This window comes from Hydractinia symbiolongicarpus, chromosome 5, assembly GCF_029227915.1.
Source record: "Hydractinia symbiolongicarpus strain clone_291-10 chromosome 5, HSymV2.1, whole genome shotgun sequence".
Taxonomy (NCBI): Eukaryota; Metazoa; Cnidaria; class Hydrozoa; order Anthoathecata; family Hydractiniidae; genus Hydractinia; species Hydractinia symbiolongicarpus.
Genome location: NC_079879.1, coordinates 5917857 through 5943349, shown reverse-complemented (window position 1 = coordinate 5943349; position 25493 = coordinate 5917857). Strand labels below are relative to the sequence as shown.

At 33.3% G+C, this 25493-nt stretch overlaps 4 protein-coding genes across 5 annotated transcripts; 2 read left to right on the top strand and 2 right to left on the bottom strand.

The window, feature by feature from the left end:
- Positions 1-4445: 4445 nt before the first annotated feature.
- LOC130644410 (probable alpha-ketoglutarate-dependent hypophosphite dioxygenase) lies at positions 4446-9696 on the top strand. The gene is made up of 5 exons (XM_057450003.1): positions 4446-4776; positions 6133-6224; positions 6809-6968; positions 7565-7727; positions 8130-9696. The coding sequence occupies exons 1-5, from the start codon at positions 4684-4686 to the stop codon at positions 8564-8566; spliced, it is 945 nt and encodes a 314-aa protein (XP_057305986.1). The 5' UTR covers positions 4446-4683; the 3' UTR covers positions 8567-9696.
- Positions 9697-11229: 1533 nt separating this feature from the next.
- Positions 11230-12905, top strand: LOC130644413 (uncharacterized). Its single transcript, XM_057450008.1, has 5 exons — positions 11230-11348; positions 11741-11985; positions 12098-12195; positions 12431-12480; positions 12722-12905. Exons 2-5 carry the CDS (start codon positions 11748-11750, stop codon positions 12885-12887), a joined length of 552 nt encoding a protein of 183 aa, XP_057305991.1. The 5' UTR covers positions 11230-11348; positions 11741-11747; the 3' UTR covers positions 12888-12905.
- Positions 12906-13580: 675 nt separating this feature from the next.
- LOC130644405 (uncharacterized) lies at positions 13581-19522 on the bottom strand. Of its 2 annotated transcripts, none has more exons than XM_057449997.1 (15): positions 19163-19522; positions 18822-18866; positions 18620-18651; positions 18470-18536; positions 17854-18188; positions 17586-17668; positions 16863-17106; positions 16573-16604; positions 16378-16452; positions 16193-16231; positions 15828-15947; positions 15486-15615; positions 14861-14940; positions 14710-14780; positions 13581-14002 (listed from the first exon to the last, which is right to left on the bottom strand). In XM_057449997.1, the coding sequence occupies exons 1-15, from the start codon at positions 19183-19185 to the stop codon at positions 13921-13923; spliced, it is 1458 nt and encodes a 485-aa protein (XP_057305980.1). In that variant the 5' UTR covers positions 19186-19522; the 3' UTR covers positions 13581-13920. The 2 variants fall into 2 exon arrangements, with proteins under 2 accessions (XP_057305980.1, XP_057305979.1); XM_057449996.1 differs by having other exon boundaries at positions 18620-18648; positions 18816-18866; positions 19163-19520.
- Positions 19523-19828: 306 nt separating this feature from the next.
- On the bottom strand, positions 19829-25300 carry LOC130644409 (centrosomal protein 43-like). The gene is made up of 13 exons (XM_057450002.1): positions 25181-25300; positions 24969-25022; positions 24645-24696; positions 24233-24321; positions 23971-24069; positions 23790-23822; positions 23628-23713; positions 23387-23515; positions 22396-22532; positions 22257-22322; positions 22005-22095; positions 21171-21249; positions 19829-20631 (listed from the first exon to the last, which is right to left on the bottom strand). Exons 1-13 carry the CDS (start codon positions 25259-25261, stop codon positions 20545-20547), a joined length of 1083 nt encoding a protein of 360 aa, XP_057305985.1. The 5' UTR covers positions 25262-25300; the 3' UTR covers positions 19829-20544.
- Positions 25301-25493: the final 193 nt, after the last annotated feature.

Genomic DNA, 25493 nt, shown 5'->3' with positions numbered 1-25493 from the left:
GTTGGTCGAACCACGCTCTTGTACAAGGTGCTTAGTCAGATACCACGACATTTGTTTTAATAGCACAGATGGAAATATTTGCTTTAGTTGTGAGAAATTTTTGAAAAAACGTAAGTTTTTTTACAAAAGTTTATAATACAGAAATCTATAATTATTTTGTCATTACATTCTCAAAATAATGTTACCATATTCCATTAGGAAAAGAGGAGATGAAAAAGCAATTGAAGAAGGTATATAGCCGGCATCATATTTTTTTGCCACTTAACTCGCTTTAATTTTTTATTATCAGTCACTTCTGCTTCTTAGAACAACGTGAAAAAAAAGAACTAGAAAGGTGGTTTTGTCATTGGCGGCTGCTGTTAAGAAAAATGGCACATGACGGAAGTTTGATGGATATTGTGCAAGAGTCAAGTGATCCTGATAACAATAAATTACTTGCGATTTGTAAGTACGAAGGGAAAAAGTACGCCCACGCGCTGGAAGAATTATTCAACACATTTCCGAAATTCGAAAAGGAGTATAAGTTATATGCCAATGATGAAACTGAACCAAAGGAAAAAATTTTACATTTTGTCCATCACGGTTATAAGGAGAGCTTTGACATTGGTAAAACTACCTGTGCTAGATTAGAACATATTGTTATGCGACTCGTCAATGCGTATAAGTCATGAACCGGTAACACGACTGATGTATTTTTATTTTTGTTCTAATTAACTTACTTGTGTTGGTTCAAGAACTTTCATTTTGTAAAAATTCAGAAAGTTTGGTATATGGAGATCTTTATCTTTATATACTGCAATTTTAATAGTACAGTTTTTAGTAGTGTTTGGTACACTTTACACGTTTTTTTTGTCTCCGTCATGTCGTGGAATAAAACCGGAGTTTTGTTTGCTTTGAGTTTTTTTGTATTTTTGCCACGATTATGTACTATATTTACTTTTTGCAAAATAATAGCTTTTTGGTGTATTTATCGTGATTTCCGTTATTACTGCCGGCAGACTAATATTTCTCTTTATTCTGCCGGTAGTTGATTACTGCCGGCAGAATTAATAGCCCCCTTTATTCTGCCGGTAGTTACTGCCGGCAGACTATCTCTCTTTATTCTGCCGGTAGTTGGTGTTACTGCCGGCAGAATAAACACCCCTACTTATTCTGCCGGTACCGGCAGAATATCCACGTCCTAAGTAATTTCATAAAGGGGTATGTCAGCACCAATCAAAAGGAGATCCAAGTCAGCACCAAAAATTGAGATAGCAAGCTAGCCAGCACACCTTTCTCACTTAGCTATATATAAAATAATTCTTACCTTAGGAACTACATGAATTTAAAAAAATAGTGCTTAGCTCCACATCAACAAAGCTACTACGACCAAACCAAAGAGACCCACAAGGAGCGACCAACAAAATGTAAGCACTTTTAGTCATGGCCGCACACGGAATGTTCTGGCCACATTCTCTGTTCAAATTGGTCATTTAATTGACAGAGATTAAATTAAAGCATCTTCATTGGCTTTCGCGAAAAATGGAATTTTCCGAGCGTTTATCCTGGACAAAAACTTAACAGCGTCCGGGCTCTGTGCTGTCTCTATCTATGATCCATCTTCATCCAATCAGGCGATTTTAAAGATTCCACCCTACATAGCGGCGACGGAAATCAATTATGTTTTTTTTTTTACTTTACCCAAATTAAATTTTCGCATGTGTTGTATTATTTCGTCAATAGATTACAAATATTCTAAGTTAGATAAATTTCATTGAGGGTGTAGACATCGAAAAAACAAATTATTTTACAACAAAACAAATGTTCCCATTCTAGATCATTGCTAAAGAACTGGGTATTCTTAATGTATGTCAGCTAAACATTTTTCAAGTCCTTATTTTCATGTATAAGATTAAAAATTTAATAGCGCCAAATATATTTATTACATTATTTAAGAAAGTTCAACATAAATATCCAACTAGATTTTCAGGTAATAATTTCCTTTGGCCAAAAATTTCTTTTGGCGAAAAAAAAAATCTAACTCCAGCGTTAATAAATATTACTTTCCTTCTCAGTGTTAGAGACCACGGGAATCTAGGATTACATTCCAAAACTAAAAAACTAATTTTTTGAATACAGGAGTGAATTATGCTCAAAATCACTTGATCAAAGAGTACTCCCAAATTTAAAATTTTGATTATTTTATCCTTTATTAATCATTATTATGTTTAAGTTTCGTAAAGTTATGATGAAAAATAATTGGTTGTCAAGTTATCGCAAATTTGATAATTTTTGACTTTTTAAATTTTGGTACAATAAAAAAAATGTGTCTTTAAAAAGCGATGAAGAAAACAGTAGCCAGGAGAACCAGCATTTTTATTACGACCAGGAAATCGCAATAGTTAAGGTGGGAAAAATTACACTGGGTCTGAATACTGACCGCGCTTTTCGATTAGTTAATTCTATTGTTCTTTGCTCACGTGGTCAATATCGGGAAACCTTGTTTTGAGCGCAAATGGCCTCACTATATTGGCCTCGATATAATTAAGTTTTTGAATTATTTAAGAAGGTAAAATACGACCTCGCCAACTTTGTGCTCATCGGTTGATTGTAAATCGGGTTTTCTATGGGGTAGATTTTAATTTTATAGGCATTTGCTTCGACATTGTTCGCGTCTAAGCTTTCGTTTGAAAGAAACTGAATTTGATGTTCTTGGAAAAAGCGTAGTAGGGTAGAAGACAAGTTAAATTCCAGTAAAAAAATTTTTTTTTTGACAATTTAACGACATGCAAAAGTAGGTAAACAAGGAAAAATTTTAAGACTATTTTTATTTTGTATTACTCAACCTCGTCCCCAGGCCCATTTTTCTCTTTTTGAGAATCTCGGACGGCGAGAAGAAATGACCCTGGGTCACACTGGTCAGTTCTGCTATCTGATTCGTTTCTCAAGTTTCGGTTATGAAGATAAATTAATTTATGCGTAAAAAATTGAATAATAACAGAAAAACAATAATGGCGGCCAAATTTATGTGCGAAAGGGACGCTGCAATGTTAATGTTCTGCTGGACTGAATTTATTTTTGTGAAAAATAAAATATTTGGCATTGTTAGTATAGCTTTACGTGCAAACAAAAATAAATATCTTTTAGTTGTACTTTCAGAGACTGTTAAAGTAAGCTTCTTTTTTTTGCAGTGCAGTTGAGGAGGTAGCTACTAGACTAGAAAGCTAGTTATGCTAGCTTTTGTGCACAGGGTGTAATAAAAAACACAATGAAGGTTTCTTTGAAGACATGTTTAACAGCTATCTAGCTAGCTCAAATACAACACAAGGTATATACAAGTATACATAACTAATCCTATTTCTCAAGAACAGACCTACTTTTTTACTTTAGCTAATATTCTTTCTAAAGGAGGCAGAACACATGAACAAAAAAATAAAATCATATGGTGTTGAATCGGTTGAAAAGGTTAAAAGACTGGATTAAGAAGTTCATACCATTTAATTAGCCAAATAGTTATACGCTTAACTAATCTGTACTACCTTCTAATTAGTCTGTATTGTCTTAATTAATAGGTTACAGACTAAATAACAATCGGTTACAGATTAAATAACAATCGATTACAGATTAAACAACAATTTTCTCTGACTGCATGAAATGCAACATGCTATGTTTTATGACTTTTAATCTCTTAAAGCAACAAACATAAAATTATTGAAAAAAGTCAATTGGTTTGACCGTAGTGGCCATTTAGTTGTAAATGAGTTTCCAGGGAGTCGTTTCATGAAAACCGAAAGTGCAATATGATGAAAAAGAAAGATGAAAAAGAAAGATATTGAGTTAAAAACGTAGCTACATGCGGTCCGCATGCAATTCTTAACAAAATGATCAAATTTTTGAATAAATTAAAAATCAGCACGAATCGTGCTAATTTTAACCACCCTGGCCTAGGATGTGTCATTTCTTCGCGCCGGATATCAAAAAAGAGAAAATTTGCCCTGGGAACGAGGCTGGTCTTGTTTATAACCACATGTCGTTAATCGTTAACACGCCTTCTCTTTTATATTTGGTCACATGTGCTTAAATTAAAAGGCTACCTTACATTTTACTTTCATTATCGTGCGTTAGGCCAATTATCACAAGTAAGAAATGGTAAGCGACGAAATTTTGCTGCTTAAACCTAACACTCATTTTTTACTATGCAGGTGATTGAATAAAAGTGTTCAATTAGCTGCTTTTTAGCCAATCAAAACATTTTATTCTATTGCAGCAAATGTGCCGCTTTTTCACAAAATTTTGAAACAAGAATTTTGAATGAAAAAGTGACAAAAAACACAGCCAACAAAAATAATTTTGCAGAAAATTCTATCAACATATAGAGGACCCAAAGTTTACCAAAACAGAGTGAAAAAAATATTTTAAAAGGTCAAAAGATGATCAAAAACGTTTGGATCTATCCGTAAAGGACCTGCCTCGTTTTTTAGACAAAATTCGCGCAAAAGATAATAAACAAAATATTCAACTCCTTTATAGTCGGATTAAAACGCCCGGGTCGGAATTAAAGAACGGCAAAAAAAAGTTCTGTTTGAACCTTGCAATACAAACAAAGCGACTGTTTATTTTCATGGATATTATATTACAGTTTTTTTTATTAAAATCATTTCGCAGATAAGTTGATCCCATGCTACAAAGCTTTAAAGAAACAAGATGCAGAGACATTCGATTAAATTGTTTCTAAGAAGATTTACGCTTTCTCAAAGAAGAAGTTTGAAATATTTAACAAGTAATCAAGTGGACCAGGTAACCAAGTTCATTTTTCTTTTGTCTCGATTGTCCATAAAGTTCTGATATTTTAGTAATACACACTTTCAAAACAAAAACAAAAACACCCAATGCTTAGACAAACTCCTTATTTTGGAGAAATTAGAGAAAAAAATTCGATATTAAGAATACAATAAAGTTGAATTACAAATCGGACTGAGAAAGGCTCATAAAATGAGAACAGCAGTTCCTCGGGTTGGACTTTATTGGTTCTTATAAAAAAAGCATGTAGATATATAATAACATTTGTAGTTAAATATGTACTTATATTTGTTAAGGTTCGCACATTAGCCTTTGTCAACAACCCAAAAGAATATCAGTTTACGTAGAAATATTATCTATCAACGCAACAGACGTACTCTGAATGAGATTGGGGAGATAAATCACATGGCTGTAAATGACTCTCTAAAGCCCTTATCGCAAAGCTTTACGCGTGGAGCAGTTATACACTTTTTGTATGAATATCAACCTCAGACGGGCTTATGTCACTTCTGTATGTCAATGTCGTATGTCAATGACGTCATGAAAGGGTGGGATTGAAAAAAATAGGAAAATGATCGTTTTGACCAAAATTTGCCTAAAAAAGTAAATTGATTTTTTTTCTTTCAACAAAAATTGTTGCAGCAAAGAACAAATGTGACACCTCGTCCGATTTCTGCTTCATTTGCTTTCCATATTCTTTGTTTCTATCTTCTGCTTGAGAATCTGTTAAGAGCATTCCCAAATTCATAACATGTTTCCCAATTTCATGATTTAAGTAGTTAAAAAACCATATAGCCAATAAAAGTCATGAAATTGGCATTCCTTGAAATATCAATCAGTTAAATGTTTGTTATTCTCGCGATAACGGAACAAAATTTCTCTTTTAATCAGGGATCTGGTATCTCGTTGGCATAGTAGTGAAATTTTCATTAAAAAGATAGTATTCCAAATACAATGATAATTTCCTGGTAGTTGTGAGTTTCGAAATGACACATCTTTTTCCTTTTGTTCACTACGACGTAATAAGTATGCCAATTTAAATTAGATTATACTATTTAAAACTCAAACGTCATTACGCAAAATCAATCTCTATATTTGCGGAGCTTGACAATTTAAGTTGGACAATTGTAATTTAGCGCGATATTTCTATTTCAATGAGCACGTTGGTTCGGATTGAATCTACTTTGCGTGATATAATCCAAAAATTTGAATTTTCACAACAATTAAAAAGACCAAAAAATCGACCCTAAACGACTTAGTGTCCTAGGTGCTTGCAAATTTTTTATTTTGAGGGGTACTATTCCAGGAAAGTAACTCATTGATCACGACCATATTGTGTGATATTTATTTCAGTACAATAATGACGGTTACGTGGTTGCGAACTCCTTGCTTAATAAGGAAGAAATCACCGAAGCGAGGAAGGCGCTGGAACAACTAATAGATAGGTATGGCTTTTTCTTATTTGTGGTGTCTGAATAAAATACCGATTTCCACCCTAACATTGCGTTTTTTTATTCACATTTTCCTTGGAAACAGGGAAGAAGAGAAAGTCCCGGATTTATGTGAATGTCTTATTGTGAATGAACTTAAATAGCTACCACAATTAAATAACTTCAACAGTCACATACTTGTATGTTTTACGCCAAAATAACAATCAAAAATAGACCACAAACTAACTTTACATTAAACTTTTCTTGACATTGAACAAGGTCTAAATTGAAATATTAACTGGTCATTAATGACTTCATGTGCCGGGTGATTGTTAATGCTAGGATACTAGGTAACTAAGAACATCCGACATTTAAGAAACGTTCACAAATTTTGCAAAATAGAAGGATCCCTTGTCCCCAGGGTTTTTTGCTTTTTAGATATGAGAGAAAACATCTCTCTCATATCAAACAGGCAAAAGACACTGGGGACGAGGGTGAATAAAAGGTTACATAAATAGTTGTAATTCTAAGATCATTCAAGCTGACTTACTTAGGGTACATTAGTGTAGAATTTTATACCAAAAAAAATCTTACTTTAGATCAAGAAGCACGGCGAGGTCTGACGAGATATATGAACTACAAGATGATCACAACAGTGAACATCCAAAAGTTGAAAGAATAAAGTTTCCGTCCGAACAACATCCTGTTTTTAAAAAACTGCTAAATCATCCTAAGTTACTCAACGCTGTAGAAGATTTGGTAATTATTATTTTCGTTGTTTCGAAACCATTTTTCTGAATGAAAATTACGACCCCTTAGTGCAACTTTATTTCGCAGATTCACATACAACAAATCAAGTTTTCATGCTAAAGAATGGCAAATACATCTAAAATAATTGAAAAACATCGCTGACCTCAATTTGTGATCGCGCACTTCTGCCAAATTCCTTGGAAAATTATTCCGCGTAAATTTCTTTTCTAAGGGCACCGCAAATGCTTGATACTGTTGTCTTTGTTTCGAAAATGGTTGATTTAGCGTCCGCACAAAATAATGTCCTCAAAGCGCTACTTCGGTGTAAAATCAAAGACAAGAGGGAGGATTCTTGTTTTTGATAGTTGGAAAAGTCGAATAATTAAAAACATTTCTTTGTCTCATAACTGCGTATTAAGGTGACAAGAATAATTTATTTTTAGAAAAAATATTAGTCTCTCTCCTTAAGCAAGCACCCACAATCAAAGTTTTCACGGGCGCTGTCCATAAGTGACGGTTCTAGTACCGGTTAGGTTTGACTCGTTTACCGTAATTTTTATACATGTAATCATAAGAAGGTAAATTTAAAAAAAAAATTCTTTTAGATCGGACCGTCCTTTCGTTACATGCCACAGGATAAACTGAATGTAAAACCAGCTGGTCATGGAGGCGCCATTCGATGGCATCAAGACTGGGCGTTTTTTCCACATACAAACGACAGTGTACTAACAGCTAGTGTATTGCTTTATGACTCCATCAGAGAAAATGGTAAGTATAACCATCATGAGTGAATCGAAAATTGAAATGTAAGCTAACATTCAGTATACCAAAATCCTAAGTGACAAAACAGTCCACGCTACTGTCAGATAAAGCATTTTGACTTTGCCTTCTTCTCTAGCTAAATAACTTAAAATTTCAAATCCTTACAACTACTTCCCAACGACTTGTTAGGTATTTTATATTAGAAAGGAACAGGTTCCTGCGGGTTCCTTCTAAATATTAAAAGACTAACAAGTCCCGGGGACGAGGTTGAAGTCCCCAGTTTGCAAAACTTTGGCGAATGTGATATATAGAGAAACCGTTTTCCTGAGTACTTGTGTGTCAAGATATTTTGTCTGGTAATGTCTTGCTGTGACCCTTATTTTGTTAAACGGTCTCTCAAATATCTAGGTTGTTTACAAGTAATACCCAAGTCTCATAAAGGACCTATCATATCACATTTCCACGATGGAAAATTTGTATCAACTATCACTGAAACGAACTTTCAAACAGAAGATTCAGTTTACCTGGAAGCGCCAGCAGGAAGTGTCACTCTACATCACGTACGAATTATCCACGGCTCAGCGAGAAATACATCAACTTTGCCCAGAAGCGTGGTTTGTTTTATATATAACGCTATGGATGCATGGCCGCTATTAGGTGTAGCTGGTTCAGATTTTAAAAACACGGGTCCCGTTGATTTCGATATGTTTGATAAAACTCGATTACGAGGGGAGAAGTGCATAACACCAAGATTAGAAAAGGTGCCGGTACACTTACCTGTTCCGTTTGATTACCCGTCGACAGTGTTCGATATGCAGTTCGAAGTGGAGGAGCCTCAAGCATGAGAGCTGTAAACACGTAACAACAAATATTTCCTCTCAGTATTCAAATTAATAGAGAGACGGACAATACAAAATGACGGTAATTTTCCCATCTATTCTAATTCAACCTCTTTTCCTCCCTCTCCCCTAACAATATCCACCTTTCCCTTTTTGTTAGACTATCAGTAAAATTGTGAAGCACAAGTACACATAAATAATTTATTTCCTTAGAAAGAATTCTATTCAGCTATTGCTTTCTCCCCAGAACGTATCAAATTAAGGAAAAAAATAATCCTCTCCATTTATTACCTCCCTTCCTGACCTTTAATTAGGTTATTAAGAGCACTTACCCGATTTTTAGACATTAAAAGACCTTAATTACTACAGAGTTAATTTTGAATACCGTATTTTCTCCAGTTGGCTCCTCTTTTTAGCACCTCCTCTTTTGTCTTTTTCCGTATAAAATGCTAAGAAAATTTAAACATAAAATTGATGCAAATAGTGCAAATAAGTAACCTCTCACAATTAACTCTCAATTAACCTCTCACAATTAACTCTCAAGTAACCTCTGACAATTTTATGTTGGGATTTTTTTAAATAATTTTATGTGCGTCCCCGTTTAAAAAGCAAACTTTCGAGAAAAATTAATAAGTACCCGGGTGCTTAATAGAAAAAACTATGCAAGAAGAATTTAAAGAGAAAAAAGCCTCCTTGAACTGTGTAATTTTTACTTGTACAAATACATTTTTTACAAATCGTTGTCAAATGACTGGAACAGTGATTATTTATCTATTCTTGGGGTGCCCTAAAGTCCAGTATGCCAATTCTCCTTTAAAGAGTGTGGAAATAATATTTTTTTTAAATAACAAATTGTGATCTCACGCAGTTCAGTGTAGCGCATTTTCCCTCCATCCTAGCAGATCAGGATATTAGTTAGAAATTTGCTTTACCGTTTTTTTGCTTTGTAATAGCGTTAATTTGCAATGCAATGTGAAAAAGGGCGGACATTGGATGTTAGTAAAAGAAAACCACACATGATCCTATGCAGTTTTAAATTTCAACAAACCCGTATCACGGGTAGTCTTGGTTACCATTTTGGAAAAGGTATATCTTAAGATCTTGTGACTTGTACACAATCTAGAATAGGTCTCGTAAAAGCAGAGTTAATTTCCTACAAGATCAACCCGGTGCGAAACTTGGGAAATACTTTTTTCTCGAGAATGCATGACTTTCCTTTCCGGGAGTGTTCAATTAAAATAACATTTTCCAGCACACCATCAGAGTGTAATATTTCAACAGGTTTGGGGGAGTCTTAATAGTTGAGGGGGGGGAGGAGAGCGGAAAAATACCAGAATTTTAATAAGCGGGGGGTGGGGGGGGGGAGGCGTCTAAATCAAATGGGGGAAGGGGGAGGAAAAAATAAAATTAAAAATGTATTCATTACGTTGTTAGTTAGCCATAAGCTGTTGCTCGCGCTTTCTGCACTGTCCTTTTAATTTTGAATGCAAGTCGATGTCATTCACTTGGATATCTCCAGTTATTCCACCACCAATACTAACGAAAATATAACCGTAAATTTTGGTATAGATATAAATTTTCTCAAAAATTAATAAGCGGGAGAGGGGGTCCTAATAAGCATTGGAGGGGTTGCAAAAAAGTTTTAAAAATCTGATGTTTCTGAAACAGCAATCGAAATAAATCGAATAGCAGGTTAAACAGATCCGGTGGTAACAGGGGGTTGAAGCAGCTCTACCTCCCCTCTACTTCCTACTTTTCTTGCGAGGTGGTGATTCGAAACAGCAAGTCCTTTATAATTAACTATACAGTATTTCCGTGATATACTGAAGTTAAGGGGTCTATTTAAACTACAACTTTGTACATTAAGTTTTATTCCAATTGGTTACTTTGGGTTCACTCATTTCCTCTGTTGGATGTGCTGCATTTCTCCTTGCCGTCTGAGTTTGTCAGAAAAAGAAAAAAGGCCCTGGGGACGAGATTGGAAGTTAGCTAAGGTTGCGTATTTTGGTTTAAAAATTAAAAATTTAAGTTAAGCCTATTTGTGAACATTAATTCGACAATTTTTTTCTTCCACGATCTTTTTCTTTCCGTACTTTCCAATGACCTGTAAAGCCTCTGTGAAATGTCTTAACTCAAAACAAACAGCTTTTAGACAGAAGTTGTTGGTTGATCCTGCTAAAAAATACTACGATGAATTATTTGAAAACAAAAGTTTAGCTGCATTTTTTGTTTATGGCATAACAAATCCATTTCGGTTAGTACTTAACGCCACAAACATGACAGACAGAAAAGACATATTTGACAATTTAAGGCGAGAGAATTTCACATTGCAAAACTGGTAGTATCTGCTCAACGCTTTGAATAAATGCTTAACTCGCAATGGAAATAATAAACCTTTTTGAATCAAGCTAAACAACCATACAGCTACAGGAGATTGGTCTTTGCATCTTTTTGAAAAATTAAAAAGCAAAAAATTGATCTCACAGCTTCATTAAGATTTGGCATTGTAAATTGTTATATAAGCTTTCTGACAAGTTAATTGACGAGCAGTAATTGTAGCTAATTGCTTCATAAATTATGCACAAACTTTCATTGCTAATGATTGGTTAGTATATTCAAACAATTCACTGTGTTTAATGAAGCGGTAAAAAAGTCGCAGCAAGAACCTGTTTCTATCACAACATGCAAGGCTTGCATTGAAGTTAAAAAAATTGCTAATTTGGCGTGAAAATTAAATTAGCAAAGATTTTCACAAAATTATTTTGTGTACAGACGTGTGTATATTTCCGTAAGTAATTTTAATATCTTTTACTTGGTAGGCGATAGAGTGGGAAAGGGTGAAGAACTCTTAAATTTTGTTCTGCATGTAGCATGCAGAAAGTGTTATCAGTTTACATATTTCTTGCTATTCTGCATATTTTGGTAGCTAAAATTTCTCAACTTTACGAAAATAGGGTGTTGTTTGAAAAACAATATTGAAATTAAGAATAACCGTATAAGGAAGAAAAAGAATGTATAAGTATTCTGTTCTAATGTAATCAACTCGTGACATGAAAATGTGCCGGACCATTCATCTTACTAATCAGTAAACGCAGCATACGTGCTGCACATTTGAGTTGTTATAAAATAACGTCTGAATGGTCGATGTTAAGGTTGGAATGATGTTTCTCTCTCTTTCAGAAGCACAATGATCGTTCACTCGATCTTAGCAGCAGTGCTACTCGCGCTTACATCAGCTATACCTGTACCAGAGCCTTACCCATATCCGTATCCTAACCCATACGCTTTTCCAAATCCTGACCCTGCACCAAATCCGTATCCTGATCCGCAAGGATGTTGCATGCCATCACCAGCTTGTAGTAATCCATGTCCACAACCATTCCAGAAAGGTCCCAGACAACCTGTCGTGTACGCTCCGCTACCAGGTAATACGATTATTTTCACTTGCTTAAAAAACTTTTGGATATTCACAGCAAGTACGTTCTACCAATAGCGTTTACAGGTGTGTTTCATTAATCGCCAAATTTTCTTTTCCAGGTGAGATCGTGTTCAAGTTATTACAAAACTGGGATACAGAGTTATTAGATTCTTCTTCGTCAATGTTCCAAATCTTAGAAGGAAACATCAGATCGGCTGTAAGTTCTATATACTACACTGCGTGCTTTCAGCGGAAAAACATTCGCAGAATTAATTAAATTTGATAAATCTGACTTTTTTATGGAAATACGGAAACGCAAATGCTCGGTTTCCATCATATGGTTTTAAAAATTGCAAATTTTTATTATCTTAACAAAGCTTGTTAAAATTTTATTCGTCGTTGAGAGCTTTCTCTGGAGATTATCAATAAAGACGCCATCTTTATTTTTTTAGGTGCAAGCAGTGGTGGGGCCAACAGCGCAAGTAACTAATGTATATTTCAGGTTAGTTGCGTAATTATAAACAAAAGTACATCAAAAGTATTTTCGCAGCACAATAACAACTTTGCATTGGGTATTTGATCTAGAAGCATGGGAAAATAGGGTGAACATTCACCAAGTCGAGCCATTTTAGCGGTCTCCTGGACTAAAATTTTAGTAATAATTCGGGGCCCACATAAATAATTTATAAAAAATGAACAATTGTGAAGATTTTTTCGAACAACTAATGCTATAATATTTTTAGGGAAGGATACGTTCCTGGCAATCCTCCTAGCAGGCCAAAAACAGTAGCACATATGATGGTGAACGGAGGTTCAGATGCTGCTTCCATCTTGGAACATTCCGTCACCCCAGATGGATCACTTGGTGATGGGTTAAAGGTCTACAAGGACTCGTTTAATGCTTATTAAACATTAAGCAAAAAGGTATATATTTTGTTTTTATCTGAAAATGTCCACCACAATGTCCACGGAGTCACTACTGAAACATTTACTACTCAAAAAGTTAAAAAATAACATGATTTTTCTACGTTTTTATATAATGAAGATGCAGGTTTGACAGGTTATTTATTTTTGTTGTGCTGGAAAGCTGATAAGATGAAATTCAGTTCCAGTTCCTTCACGTATTTAGATCAAGAGGAATTCACACAACCAATGTTCTTCTTTGTCCTTTGTTTTAATAGATATCTACATGTAATTTTTTTTTTAGATAATACGAAAAGAAAAGCTGGAAATATACACTTGTAAATATTCGGAAAACCAAATTCCTCAGAAAAAACAAAACCGAAGAAAAACAACACATTCCAAATGAACAAATCGTCCATCGAATCAATTTTTAAAATGAAGCTTACGTTTTAGAAATATCTTCAGAAACACCGATAGATCTTTTAGAAAGGTCAAGCAATTTACTAGCACATACATTCACTTAGTTCCCAATATTTTTTGAGTTCGTGTGACCATGAATTAATAGCCTAAAAAATATATTGATTATTATCACGGCGCATGCTCGGAGACGGGAGTGAAAGTTTTGTGTTCGCAAGTTAAATTTTACCCAGTGTTTGTGACTTTTCCTCCGTCTCTGACTCTCGAAATATTTTGAAGAGATTTTATATACATTATTTTTTATGTTTGTTCATAAGTTGAAAATTTTTAACTGTATATTTTTTACAACTAATATATGCATTTATACAAAACAGTCAAGATAAAAAAATCGCTTGTTCATGCAATTCTCTCCAATGTTTATTGAATGCTTAGTGTAAATTTTGTCAGCAACGATAAATTTTCGGTATTATGACCAGGAAACCTCCTCAGATTTTCTGCACTCTCCATAAGCAGACATCACACACGTTTTGATACTACGACGATAAATTTGTACCGGACTTCTTTATAAAAAGAAGGACAAGTAACGCGCAAACCGTTTTACAAGTGAGTCTCACAACTAACGTTACGTATTCTCCAGCAGCTGAACTTGTAGAGAACGTTCATGATTCAGTCGTGTTGTACAAGCAGCCAACAATTCCGAACATCTAAAAACAAAATGCTTTTCTTATGACTCAGTTTTTATTTATGTTGATCAAAGCTAGCGAAACCGAATCACCCTTGCGGTTTGGATGAAAACCTTACAGTATATAGTACTTAGGAAACTAAAGAGGTTGGTATTTAGCACGAAAGTGGCAGAGAACTCTCAATTTGGTATGTTATAATTAAAATTATAAAACACGGTGTTTATTTCATGTTTCGCTAACACAACGAAATCAACTTCGCAAGTTTTCGCAAAAATTAATTCCCGCGAATTTTTACTTATTTTTTCCTCTCTTTCTCCTTGGTATGTGAATTTTAACTTCAACAGTTTTTGTTTTATGTCATATATAAAAGTCCTAAACAACATTAAAAAATTAGTAAAAGCATCAACTCTCACGAAATATTAGGACGGTGTACCTTGCAAATATTAGTTGTCGCAAAAGAAAAAAAAATCTGAAAATTTCTCACGAAAATTAATTCTCTTCAGGTATGCTGTTGAGACGCACTCTATATAAAATTTTGCGCATTGTGAAGTCATAATATTTCCTGCCGTGCGTTGAAACATTTTGCTGTTTCAAACTTCACTTCACCACTCTTTGACTTCACCAAACAGAAATATCGCAGCTTTCAATCCATGATATCTTTATATCAAAAATAGCTACTATATTGTGAAATTTTAATGTTGCAACAACTAAAGAGGAAAAACACTCACCTCGCTTGTTCACTGACTTCTGTTTTAACAGTTTTCATGAGAACTTCGGACGTAGATGCCAAATTTTCGATCTAAAAAGATATTACTTATTCGGAAGAGGGGACTGAGCTAAGCTAAAAAAGTAACACAAACAAAGTAATATTCCACTTACGTTGGGTTCATACTTTCTAGTAAGCGAATAAATTTCCGACAAAAGTCTTTTGCTTTCATCGAGTGCGTCCAACACTTTTTCTACAAGAGAAGAACTGAGGATTTAAATTTTTGACACAACTGACTATTGACACAAAAAACATAAAGGGTGGATTATTATGTCTTCTAATTATGTTTAAAATACTTTAAGTGAAGAAAATTTCACGGAAAAAACGATAACATTCAAAACTTTTGTTTTAAATTTTCCAAGCAAAAGCCATTATAAGAATATACCAAATGTTCAAAGAGTGAATTTTTTTAAATAAGCTTACATTGACATTAATTATCCCTCAGTCATCATTTGGGGCATGATTTGGAATTTCTTGTGGTAGGTTTTTAACGCATTATGGCACATAACCCAAAAGTTCCGCTCATGAGGTAATAAAAATTCCAAATAGTAAATAACTTAAGAGTAAATGAATCCCCAGTAAACAAGTGGGAAAAATCACGGTCATAATGCTTTGAAAGGCTTGGAAGGTCACGTGACTGACACTTTCAAATCAAATCAAATGGTTAAGAACATAAAATCACCATAGGCTGTAAATCTCTTGTTAAAAATTAACGCAAAAACATGAAACTTATTTTACCTTCGTTCTCAGGTTTAATGATATTGTTCGTGGGCAGATAATGAGTCGTGTCCATCAATGCTTCTGCTAATCGAGAAGATTTTAAAATCATCTTTGATAATTTATTGCTTAATGGTTTCGACCTTTCCATCTGTAAAAAATAAAATATAACAACATCTTAATCATTCTATCGAAAGAACACATGCTGATATAGTGTTCTACTTCAGCCATGTATCAATCTTAAATAAACAAAATAGCAAATAACGCGCATGCGCATATCTAAATATTCAGACACATCAAGCAGCCCAAGCTCTATTTAAACAGTATTAAGAACTCAACAGCACACAAGAGATGCACAGTTACCTGCATGTCGAGTAGTTGATCAATAGACATTTCTAACTTCATTGTGTTAACCGCCGATGTCAACGCTTCAATTTCTTTCTCAATTTTACGGTTGATTCCCCATAGTCCATAAATTTCTGCCTAAAACACAAACATAAAGTAAGAGCCAAGAAAAACATCCACCGTGTTTATCGTGTCCTCAAATTTCGATTACCAAAGAAAAAAAAAACGTTTTATCATTATCCAGTTCAACAAAACAACGAGTGCAGTCATAGGAGACCGCTCGTAAGGTTTCTCTATCCTCAACATAACATAACTATACACCATCAAACAAGTTAAATGTTTTAGTTAACAATAAATAAATATTGTAAATAAATAAATGTCACCTTTGCTTTTTCTTCTTGTTTATCAAACGTTTGTTTTGCCTACAACGAGAATTTACATCATGGAAAGTGGTCACTCAGCCCAAATACAGTGGGACCACAATAAGCCGACATTGGTATCAAGTATATTATAGACGAATAGTATATCTAGTACATTAAAACTGATGAAACACCATCATTTCACATACCTTCATGTGAAGATAAGTCATTTGAAGAAGTCTTGCGTATTGTAAGTCCAACGTCAATCCATCAATTTCGTTATGCTGTGAAGAGAAAGTATGTTATTGCACTTTTTTATATGAAATTTTTGAAGCTACAAAATTTCATTGTTAGATATAATCTGGTTACAAAAAGAAGAAATGAGCAAACCCAAGTACTCTTACCCTGACTTCTCGGATTGATTCTTTCCCAGTTTCTAAAAGGAACGTGTAGTTATAAACCCAAAAATTCACAATTTAATCCAACCTACATTCACAGAAAAAAACTATATAGAAAACCAAACTTGCAACACCTATTGTATTTATGAAGTTTTTCCTGATTTTTTTTTAAGATTGGTGGATCGCTAAAGTTTCCAGAGAAATATTTGTTTACAAAAAAAATTTTTTTGCAGCGCTTAGACTTTCCAAAGAAATATTTGTTTACAAAAATTTTTTTTTTCGCGCCCTCACCCTACCTTTTCTTTTTCCATCTTTCTTTGACTTCTTTTTTAACATGGGTTCCTTTATGGCAGGCTCTTTTGTTTGAAAACGAGTCTGATCTAATATGCTGCCATCGGCATGTTGTCCTTCATACATTGACGTCATCAAGAAGGGCGTGGACGTTACTCTTGACTTCTTTTGCGCCCCTGCTGAAGTCTGTACATTGGGATGAGGTGTTATAGCACTAATCTCCAATGACTTTGACTTTACATCTTCTGCCTAAGGTACAGTAGACACTTTTTATTGATTTGATATCTCTTTAATAATACCCGAATTATGTCTTTCTGTCTCTGCGCGGACCACCCGCTGAGTTAGAAAACGATGTTACGGAAACACGAATATCAAATGCGATATACTTTTATCCACTTTGTTGCGACGAGTAAGTATGAAGGACGGGCAACCCGTGGATTTTTCCACGGGCAACGACCAGTCAATATCGTAATACCCGTATACATCTGTTTGTCATGCAAAATGGTAATCGCAGTAGCGATACACACGAAATGCGGTAAAAAAGAACGGGCGAAACCGTAGATTTTTTCATGGGCCACCGATTAGTTTTTAATAAATATCTGATATCTCAAGGGAATTTGAGAAAACAAATCAATATGACATTTTAACAATTTTTAATCTTAGTAAAGCTGACCGCTCTTCCCCTTAGATGTTTCTTTAATTGTCAAGCATATGGTAGCAAGCAGCACCTTTTTACTTGACTGTTGTTTATATCGAGACTGTACAGGTACGAACTTCTTCTTTTTTTTCTTGCCAGCTCCAGTGGATAAATCTGAAAACAAAATAAAAATCAGTTCAAGTTCGAGAATAAGACAGGCGAAACTGGAGACATGTTAACAATACCAAGATTATAAAATGTATGAATATTTTTTTGACTGTTAAAACAATGCATTCCCCTCAAAAAAATTGAGTAGCTTGTTTTGGCGCACCTTATAATTAATATGAGAGAATTATTACCTTTAACGTTACTAATGTTGTTCTCATCAAATGATAATGATTTCTTGGATTGTTTTGTCCGAATTGATTCGTTATTTGGAACGGTTCCATCTCTTTCCTGTATTGGGGAATGACATACAACTCTAGCTGGTGATTGCGCAGTAAAAGATCTTGTTTCCACTTCACCGCTTTCATGTAAATTATCTGGATTTGTCTCGACAACCACAACTTCTTGTGTTAAACGAGGTAATCTGGGTTTTGGAGTGTTGTGTCGACTTTCGTGTTCGACATCGGAAAGAGAAAGTTCTGTGAAAGATTTAGGTCGACTAGCTGGTCTTGATTTTGTTGGAGTAATTCTGAAAAAGTAAAATTATTGTATCTGATACACGAATTGATATAAGATATAATTTCAATGCTGCTAAAAACAACATATGAACAAAAGAAATAAAAAAACATGGCGACCTAAAAAAGCAAAATAATGTTTCAAGTTAAAGTATTAGTTGGCCACAGGAGATTTGCAGAAGGTATGCACACACTCTAATTTGGAATAATTTCAGGCTTAATTTTTTCTAATAACATCAAAAACTCCTTTTCCATCAACACACAGTGCACTAAAGAATGTGAGTAGCTATCATACTGTCTAGGTGTATCTTTGTTGTCTTCATTATGGAAAGGTGACTTAATGCCTTGGGATATCACATGACCTAAACACGAAAAAGTGGTGCATAAGCTTATTTGAATACATATTTTTCTTGGATACAAGATAAGTTTGAAAGAAACTACTCACCATTCGATGTTAACGTTGTGTCAATTTCACTAAATGAAAAATTATATTACATACAACTGCACACAGATCAGATTTGTAACATTAATTTCTTCTTAGTTTTTATAATAACAATATTTATCTTATTAAGTGTGTGATTTCGTCACGTGACATGCGAGTATTGATTACACTAGTATATAAATACGGACATGCGCATTACCTCAAAGTGTCGTTTGTAGTCTTAGAAAGGATTCCTTGTGATAGTGGAGTCCTAAAAATTAGATAAATAGTTTAAAACGTGTACGAGTAAAATTCGAGAATAAAGAAAACAAAGTCACAGTCCAAGCTAATAGAACCATCTTCTACACTGACACTGATAGTTCCTGATGCGTCTCCACTACTGATAGTGAAAACAAAAATCTCCACTACAGATGGTGAAAACAAAAATTCATGAGTCTTAACAATATTAGTGTAAAACAATTATACCTAAAATAAACACCTTCGTAGCACAAATCAGTGCAGGATCTAATTATGACTCTTTAACAGAGCAATAAACTGTACACTAACCTGGGTGTGGTGTTCTTGTACATTTCATGGGGAAGAATTGACGTATTGATTTATTTATTGAAACTAAAAACATACATTAGAGTTAACACTCAAGATGCTTTAAAACAAAAAGATATGAAAATATTCTACCATACCAACATTGTGATATAATCATCTAACGTGCTACTGCATAGGTGTTTAATATTATTTAGAAAACTGTGTACAAAGTTGTTTGTAACCACGTGCGGAATATGTGCACGTTTACGGTCTTGTATAAATTTTAAATTAGTTCAGCAAAAACATCGTATTGTACGGACGCGTGTTTTTCTATGATTCAAGCAATAGGACAAAATTTACTGCAGTGTGAAAGTATCAAACAAAGCATCACAAAGCCACAATTATTTTTACATTTTTTTTTATTTAATTTTGTAATGGTTTTTTCTACCAACGATGTCTTGTATGGGAAATTGCTTATGAATGCCTGGTTTTTGATTAGACTACTTGTAACCAGATGTAATTTCCACAAAGTGTAGACTGTAACGTAGAACCGCAAAATCACTTGTACTGAAGCAAAAACACACATAACACAGAGAGAAAGGAATGTAAAGAATTCCCCAAATTTACCGAAACATAACACAAAACAACTCCAGTCAATCCACAGAGAATAAAGAAGACTTACAGACAGTGTAAAAACACCTTAATGCTTTCTTTAAAACAAGAATATGGAAAATATGACAGTGTGTATGGACCATACTTTGACAAATCAATACTATGCAATATCTTTAAGTTAGAACAAATACAAAACAACTCCAGTTAATCCACAGAGAATAGTAAAGACTTTGTAAAATGTAGAATGTTTTTATCAGCAAAAAACATGACATGTTAAACTTTACATAATAAATAAAACTAATGCACACTGACACTTGTGGACAAATGATTTATACAGTTGCGTAGAGTACTAAATTTGAAATTGTTTTGTTAGATACTTTAAATAGATGTTGCTTACACATTACAGACAATGTAACAACACCTTAATGCTTTCTTTAAAACAATGTAAGAAATATGACAGTGTGTATGGACCATTGTTTTTGACAAACCAATACTACACAACTTCCTTAAGTAAAGATAAGAAATTAAAATAAAATTCATCACTCCAAATAATATATATTTGTAAAATTTGATTTTAATTATACTATTACCCACACCAAAAATTAGATTTTTCACAATTATTCTGAAATAATCTTCCACTGATTTTTTATCTTGAGTGATTCTCAACTTTCAAGGTTATACTTTTGAAACATAAAAGCAAATTAATTTTGTTAAAGTTTATATACTGAATTCTACTTAAACATGCACACAATGGTAATATATTAAACAAAATAATATCTTTCTTCCATTTTTCCTCAGTACAACTCAGCATCCTCACCATAGTCGAATCCTACACCACTGATCTGCGAAACAGTTTGATCGGTTGTTAACACTTCGTCACCCTAAAATTCACACATAGTGAAATTGGTTGTCTAAGGTCGGACATAGAGCTTAGGTAAGAAGAGATCAAAAAGAAACCTCTTCAGTGGAAAAAACGTTTTTCCATTGGAAAAAAATTCTGTTTTTATTACAAAACTTATTAGCATTAGCTACAAATGATTTGAAAATTTTATTTGTGATTTTCTGTGCAATTTAGTTGCCATGCATTGTTTTGTGAACACGTCATTTAATTGAACTTCAATGCCATGTTAAATTCCTTTGAGAGTTTACTACTATCTTCCAGGCTTTAATGCATTTGTTTAAGTGTACCCTTTCTATTTCCAAAGAATGTTAGTCATGTATAGGTAATTAACTGAACTGGTCAATTTTTTATTCTCAAGGAAAATGCTTCTGTTTTAACTCCACACCGAAAAGGAAAAATGATAAATGTGTTTACAGTTTAACAATTGTTATTCGATATAGAGAGTTGAGAAGGAATACAAATTAAGACAGTATTTAAATGGCTTTGTCTTTGTGCATAACCTAAATCTCAAAAACTCACCTTGCTTCCAGCAAAACTTCCTATTGATATATCATCTTCAATTTCTTCTGTAATACTCAAACCATCACTTTTTTGTGAACTAACAAGTAAAAATGAATATTGGTATAAACAATACAGAGAGGTAAAGACAACCACAATACGTAAACACGATGGAAAGAAATACATACACAGGATAACGTAAACAAAAATGAATGTTTTTTACTTCTTGGATCTTTGTATAACCCTATTTTTATTTTATCCGAAATCAGGAAAAAACGAATTTTCACTTTTTACCTTGGACGTAAAGTGTGCCAAGTTTTATTCAATTTGGACAGATCTGGACCGAATTGGGCTAATATTTTATTATAGGTGAAATTCATAGAATTTAGTATCCATCGTGCCTTAAACAATGAAAAAACTGTTTTTCTATAGGAACAACCGTGCACATGTGAGCTATATTGGTATAAGTAATCCTGCATATTAACTTCCTAAGTGTTGCAAAAAACAACCAACAGGTCTATTATATTCATTAAAGTCTTCCACACACCCTTGTGGATATATATATGCAAGGAGGACATATGCCTTGCCCTCGTGGTATGTTGCAAGGAGGTAGTATCCTCGCCTCGTCTACTACATGTGCTAGAGAGATAGCTTCGGATAAATAGCACAGTCAGTGGGGCAATCGCCCGGCAAGCGAGAGGTTGTGGGCTTAAGTCCCACTCAATATATCTTCTTTGCAGCACTTGGGAAGTTAATGTGCAGAAATATCACTGTTATTTTATATTCTATATTCTCATTTTTGATTTATAACTTACCACTCATGATTTCTTATAAATAATGAAGATGATTACTTACCTTGACGGGTTAAAATCATCATCATAATTGAAATCAGAATCCTTTAACGAACTTTTCTTTTCTTTGTAACTTGTATCTTCTTTTGGTATTTCTTAGCAAGAAAATTAAAAAAAAAACATCAATTTGCTAAAGTATGTGTAAACCAAATTGGAATAAAAAATATTTTCTTACTTCACTTGTTTAGAGAAATAATACTGAAATATGAAATTATGATAGAGCAAACAAAGAAACTGTCACACGTAAAGTTCTCACCAAATCCTAGTTCACTAATCTTTTGATCAATTTTCATTAAATCATCCCATTCTGGTGACGTCACATCTATAACGTGCACACCTTTCATAAAATCTTAACAACACAGTGTAAAAAAATAAGATTGTGTAAACAAACTTACCTAAAGGTGATTGTGTAAGTGAAGCATTTTTACCAAGTCCACCAAGAGGTGGTGCATTTTTTAAGGAGCCAAGACCAGTAACTTGTGGTGGTAATGTTGATTTCTCATCTTTCTTATGATTGTCGCTTGATAACCAACTATGAAATGTATTACATATTATTTTTACAAAAACTTATTTTAAAATGACAGTGAGATGAAAATATATTGAAATAAGAAAAGAACGTATTTTGTTTTGGTTTGTATAATCATATAAGTGACAGGTCGATATGGAGTGGTATTGCTTGTCCTCAAGAAAGACGCACACAGTAACAAATTTCAAAAACATTTGAAATGATTTTATATTTTAGGCAAAGGCAATTTAATTAGTCGCTCTATGGGCACCAAAGATAATTTTTTCTGGTCGGTTGGTTACCAAAATGAAAATAAGTATAAAGACAATGGAAAAAAAGTGCATGGAAAAAAATATTGTACTCACGTTACCGACAAACAAATAAAAAGTCATTTAATCAATATTTTTTTTATGTTATTTTTTTGAAAAATAGGGCCGGTCTGGACTGTGGAACAAATAATTAACTTCCCTTCGCCTTATTCATACAATACATTAATGGATGAAAAATATTTTATAGGATAGAAACAATAACAATGTCAAGTTTTATTGATAAAGTAACCGGGGTTAATTTATAGGGATTTTTGAATTATACATAAATGTTTCTTTGTTTAGACTGAAATGCTTCAAATTTTTTTTTGTCAAAGAAGTAGTGAATTATATTATTGTACAAAACATTAAGCTAAAATTTTTATTCTTTGTTTCTAACTTAAACGGTCAACAAATACAATAATATCCAATTAACCTGCACTGAAAAAATCACCCTTTGTCATTGCTTAGACATCAGGCAATATTTAAAATTAAAGAATGTTTATTCAAATTACATCGTTACATCCCCTCTTACGGCTAAAAAAACAAGGAAAACCCTAAATGCAATAATGATACCTGGGTTTTGTATTTTTTTTACTATTGGTATTGTGTGATAAAGGAGAGACACCAAGTTCTTTTAGGAGCTCATCTTCATTATCAAAGTCATCATCATCATCATTGTTTGTAAGTAAGGTTGGCTTTTTTCTGTAGTACAAATAAAAAAAATGATTTGGCATACATTCTACCTTACATTCTACACATTAAAAACATCCTTTGAGTACATTCTTCTGACAGAATTAACACAACATGCACTTACTCTGGCGTGGTGACTTTATTTTTATTAATGTCAACATTTTTGGAAGGTTTTGGGTCTGCAATACGTTGAGGAATTTTGCTACCAATCTATAAATAAGTAAGCAAAATACAAAAAAAATTATAAAGTGTTCTTTTATGCATTAAATTGGAAGAAAAAACTTACTTTTGGAAAAGGAGGGGATACTCTTCCTTCGCCCTAAAATAAAAAATAAAAATTTATATACTTTTAATTGATAAAACATTATTGACAAAACATGAACTGACAAAAACTCTGCAATGGCACATGTAATATTAATCAAAAAAGGACTGATGTAAATAAACTTGAATATACACAATTCAATTACCTTTCGTTTCATGATATCAACTAGTACAGGTACGTTTGATGACATGTTGGTCAGATTCATATCATTAATTAGGTTTTCCCTGGAGGATGATTTTCCAGCCTGCATAAAATGATTCGTTTATAAAAATATCAACAAAGTTAATGGATTATGGATATTTTTGATCAGCTGTGTGCAACCATAGTGCACCAAAGCATAAACACATAATTTAAATAACAGAAAATCAAAACATAAATCTTTGGCGCAAGTATCAGACTGCACTTACAAAATCACTTTCAGGATCCAGCACTGCTAAGGTAAAATCCAAGTTAAAAAACTGAAGAAATTCTCTCACAATACTGAAAGCTTCTTGTCCTATGAAAATAATGTAAAATAAAATAATTTAATAACAAAACATGTTACAGAAAATCTTTCAACTTTCTCCAAGGTTTATTGTCAACACTTTTCTAGAATATTCATATATACATATATTCATATACCAAAGTTAAATTCACGTAAGAAATTTAGTTCTTAAGTCAAGAAAAATTATTCTTTACAAGACATGTAAGCAAATGTGTGAAATTATTTGTCTATTCTTGCATTTCATTCTGTAGGCAAATCAAATCATTAAGAAAGAAGTTTTAAATTTTTACACACAGGACTAACTTTCGTTTGTTTTAAGTACAAGACTAACTTACCATCCTTTGTTTCTAGAAAGTTCTTCAATGGTTTGTTCGATATACTTTTTTTCTATAAATAAATACATAAATCCTAAAATAGAATTTCAAGTTAAAGCTTACAAATAATTGTATTTTCTTCAACTGTGAATCTTGAATAGAAAAATGTTATCTGTGGACGGGATAGAAATTAGGTTTAAAATCACTGTTTTCTTAAAAAAATGTATTAAAGCTTTACCACAGAGAACTAATGTTCCACATGATATTTTTATCAAAATTTTTTCGCCTTCTCCATTTGCCATTTTTTTACAACTAAAAGTTATAAAAACTAAGAGCTACACAAACCTGTAAGATATCCTGTTCTTCTAACGCCAGAAAAACATTTGCTCGTAATTCAGCCTAAATTGACAACTTTGTGTATACATATTGTGCACATTAGGATCGTGTTTGTGCTTGCAGGGTGTAAAGTAAAACTACACTCCATTGTTTTCCTCAAAGCACACAGCAGATAAAATGAAATGAATGTTTATTTCTCGTTCGAAACGAAAACAACATACCCTAATTTTGTTCAATACTCCATTCGTTTCAAGCGTTTGTGCTACAAGATCTCTTAATTCTGTATCTTCTTCTACAGACATTTTGGTTTATCAATATTCTACTAAAATGTTTTTAAAATATGGCGGTATTGAAACGTCCATGCAAGTAATATAAGAAAAAAATGTAGTCATTGCCTCTTAGTACCAACAAAAAAAGCAAGCAAAAACTGTACAACACTAAGAAAAATACATGGTAAGGAACACATAACATCTTATACACTGTCTTATTGAAAGGAGAGAATACATGGTGAAATGTTTCTTTAAAAACATTCAA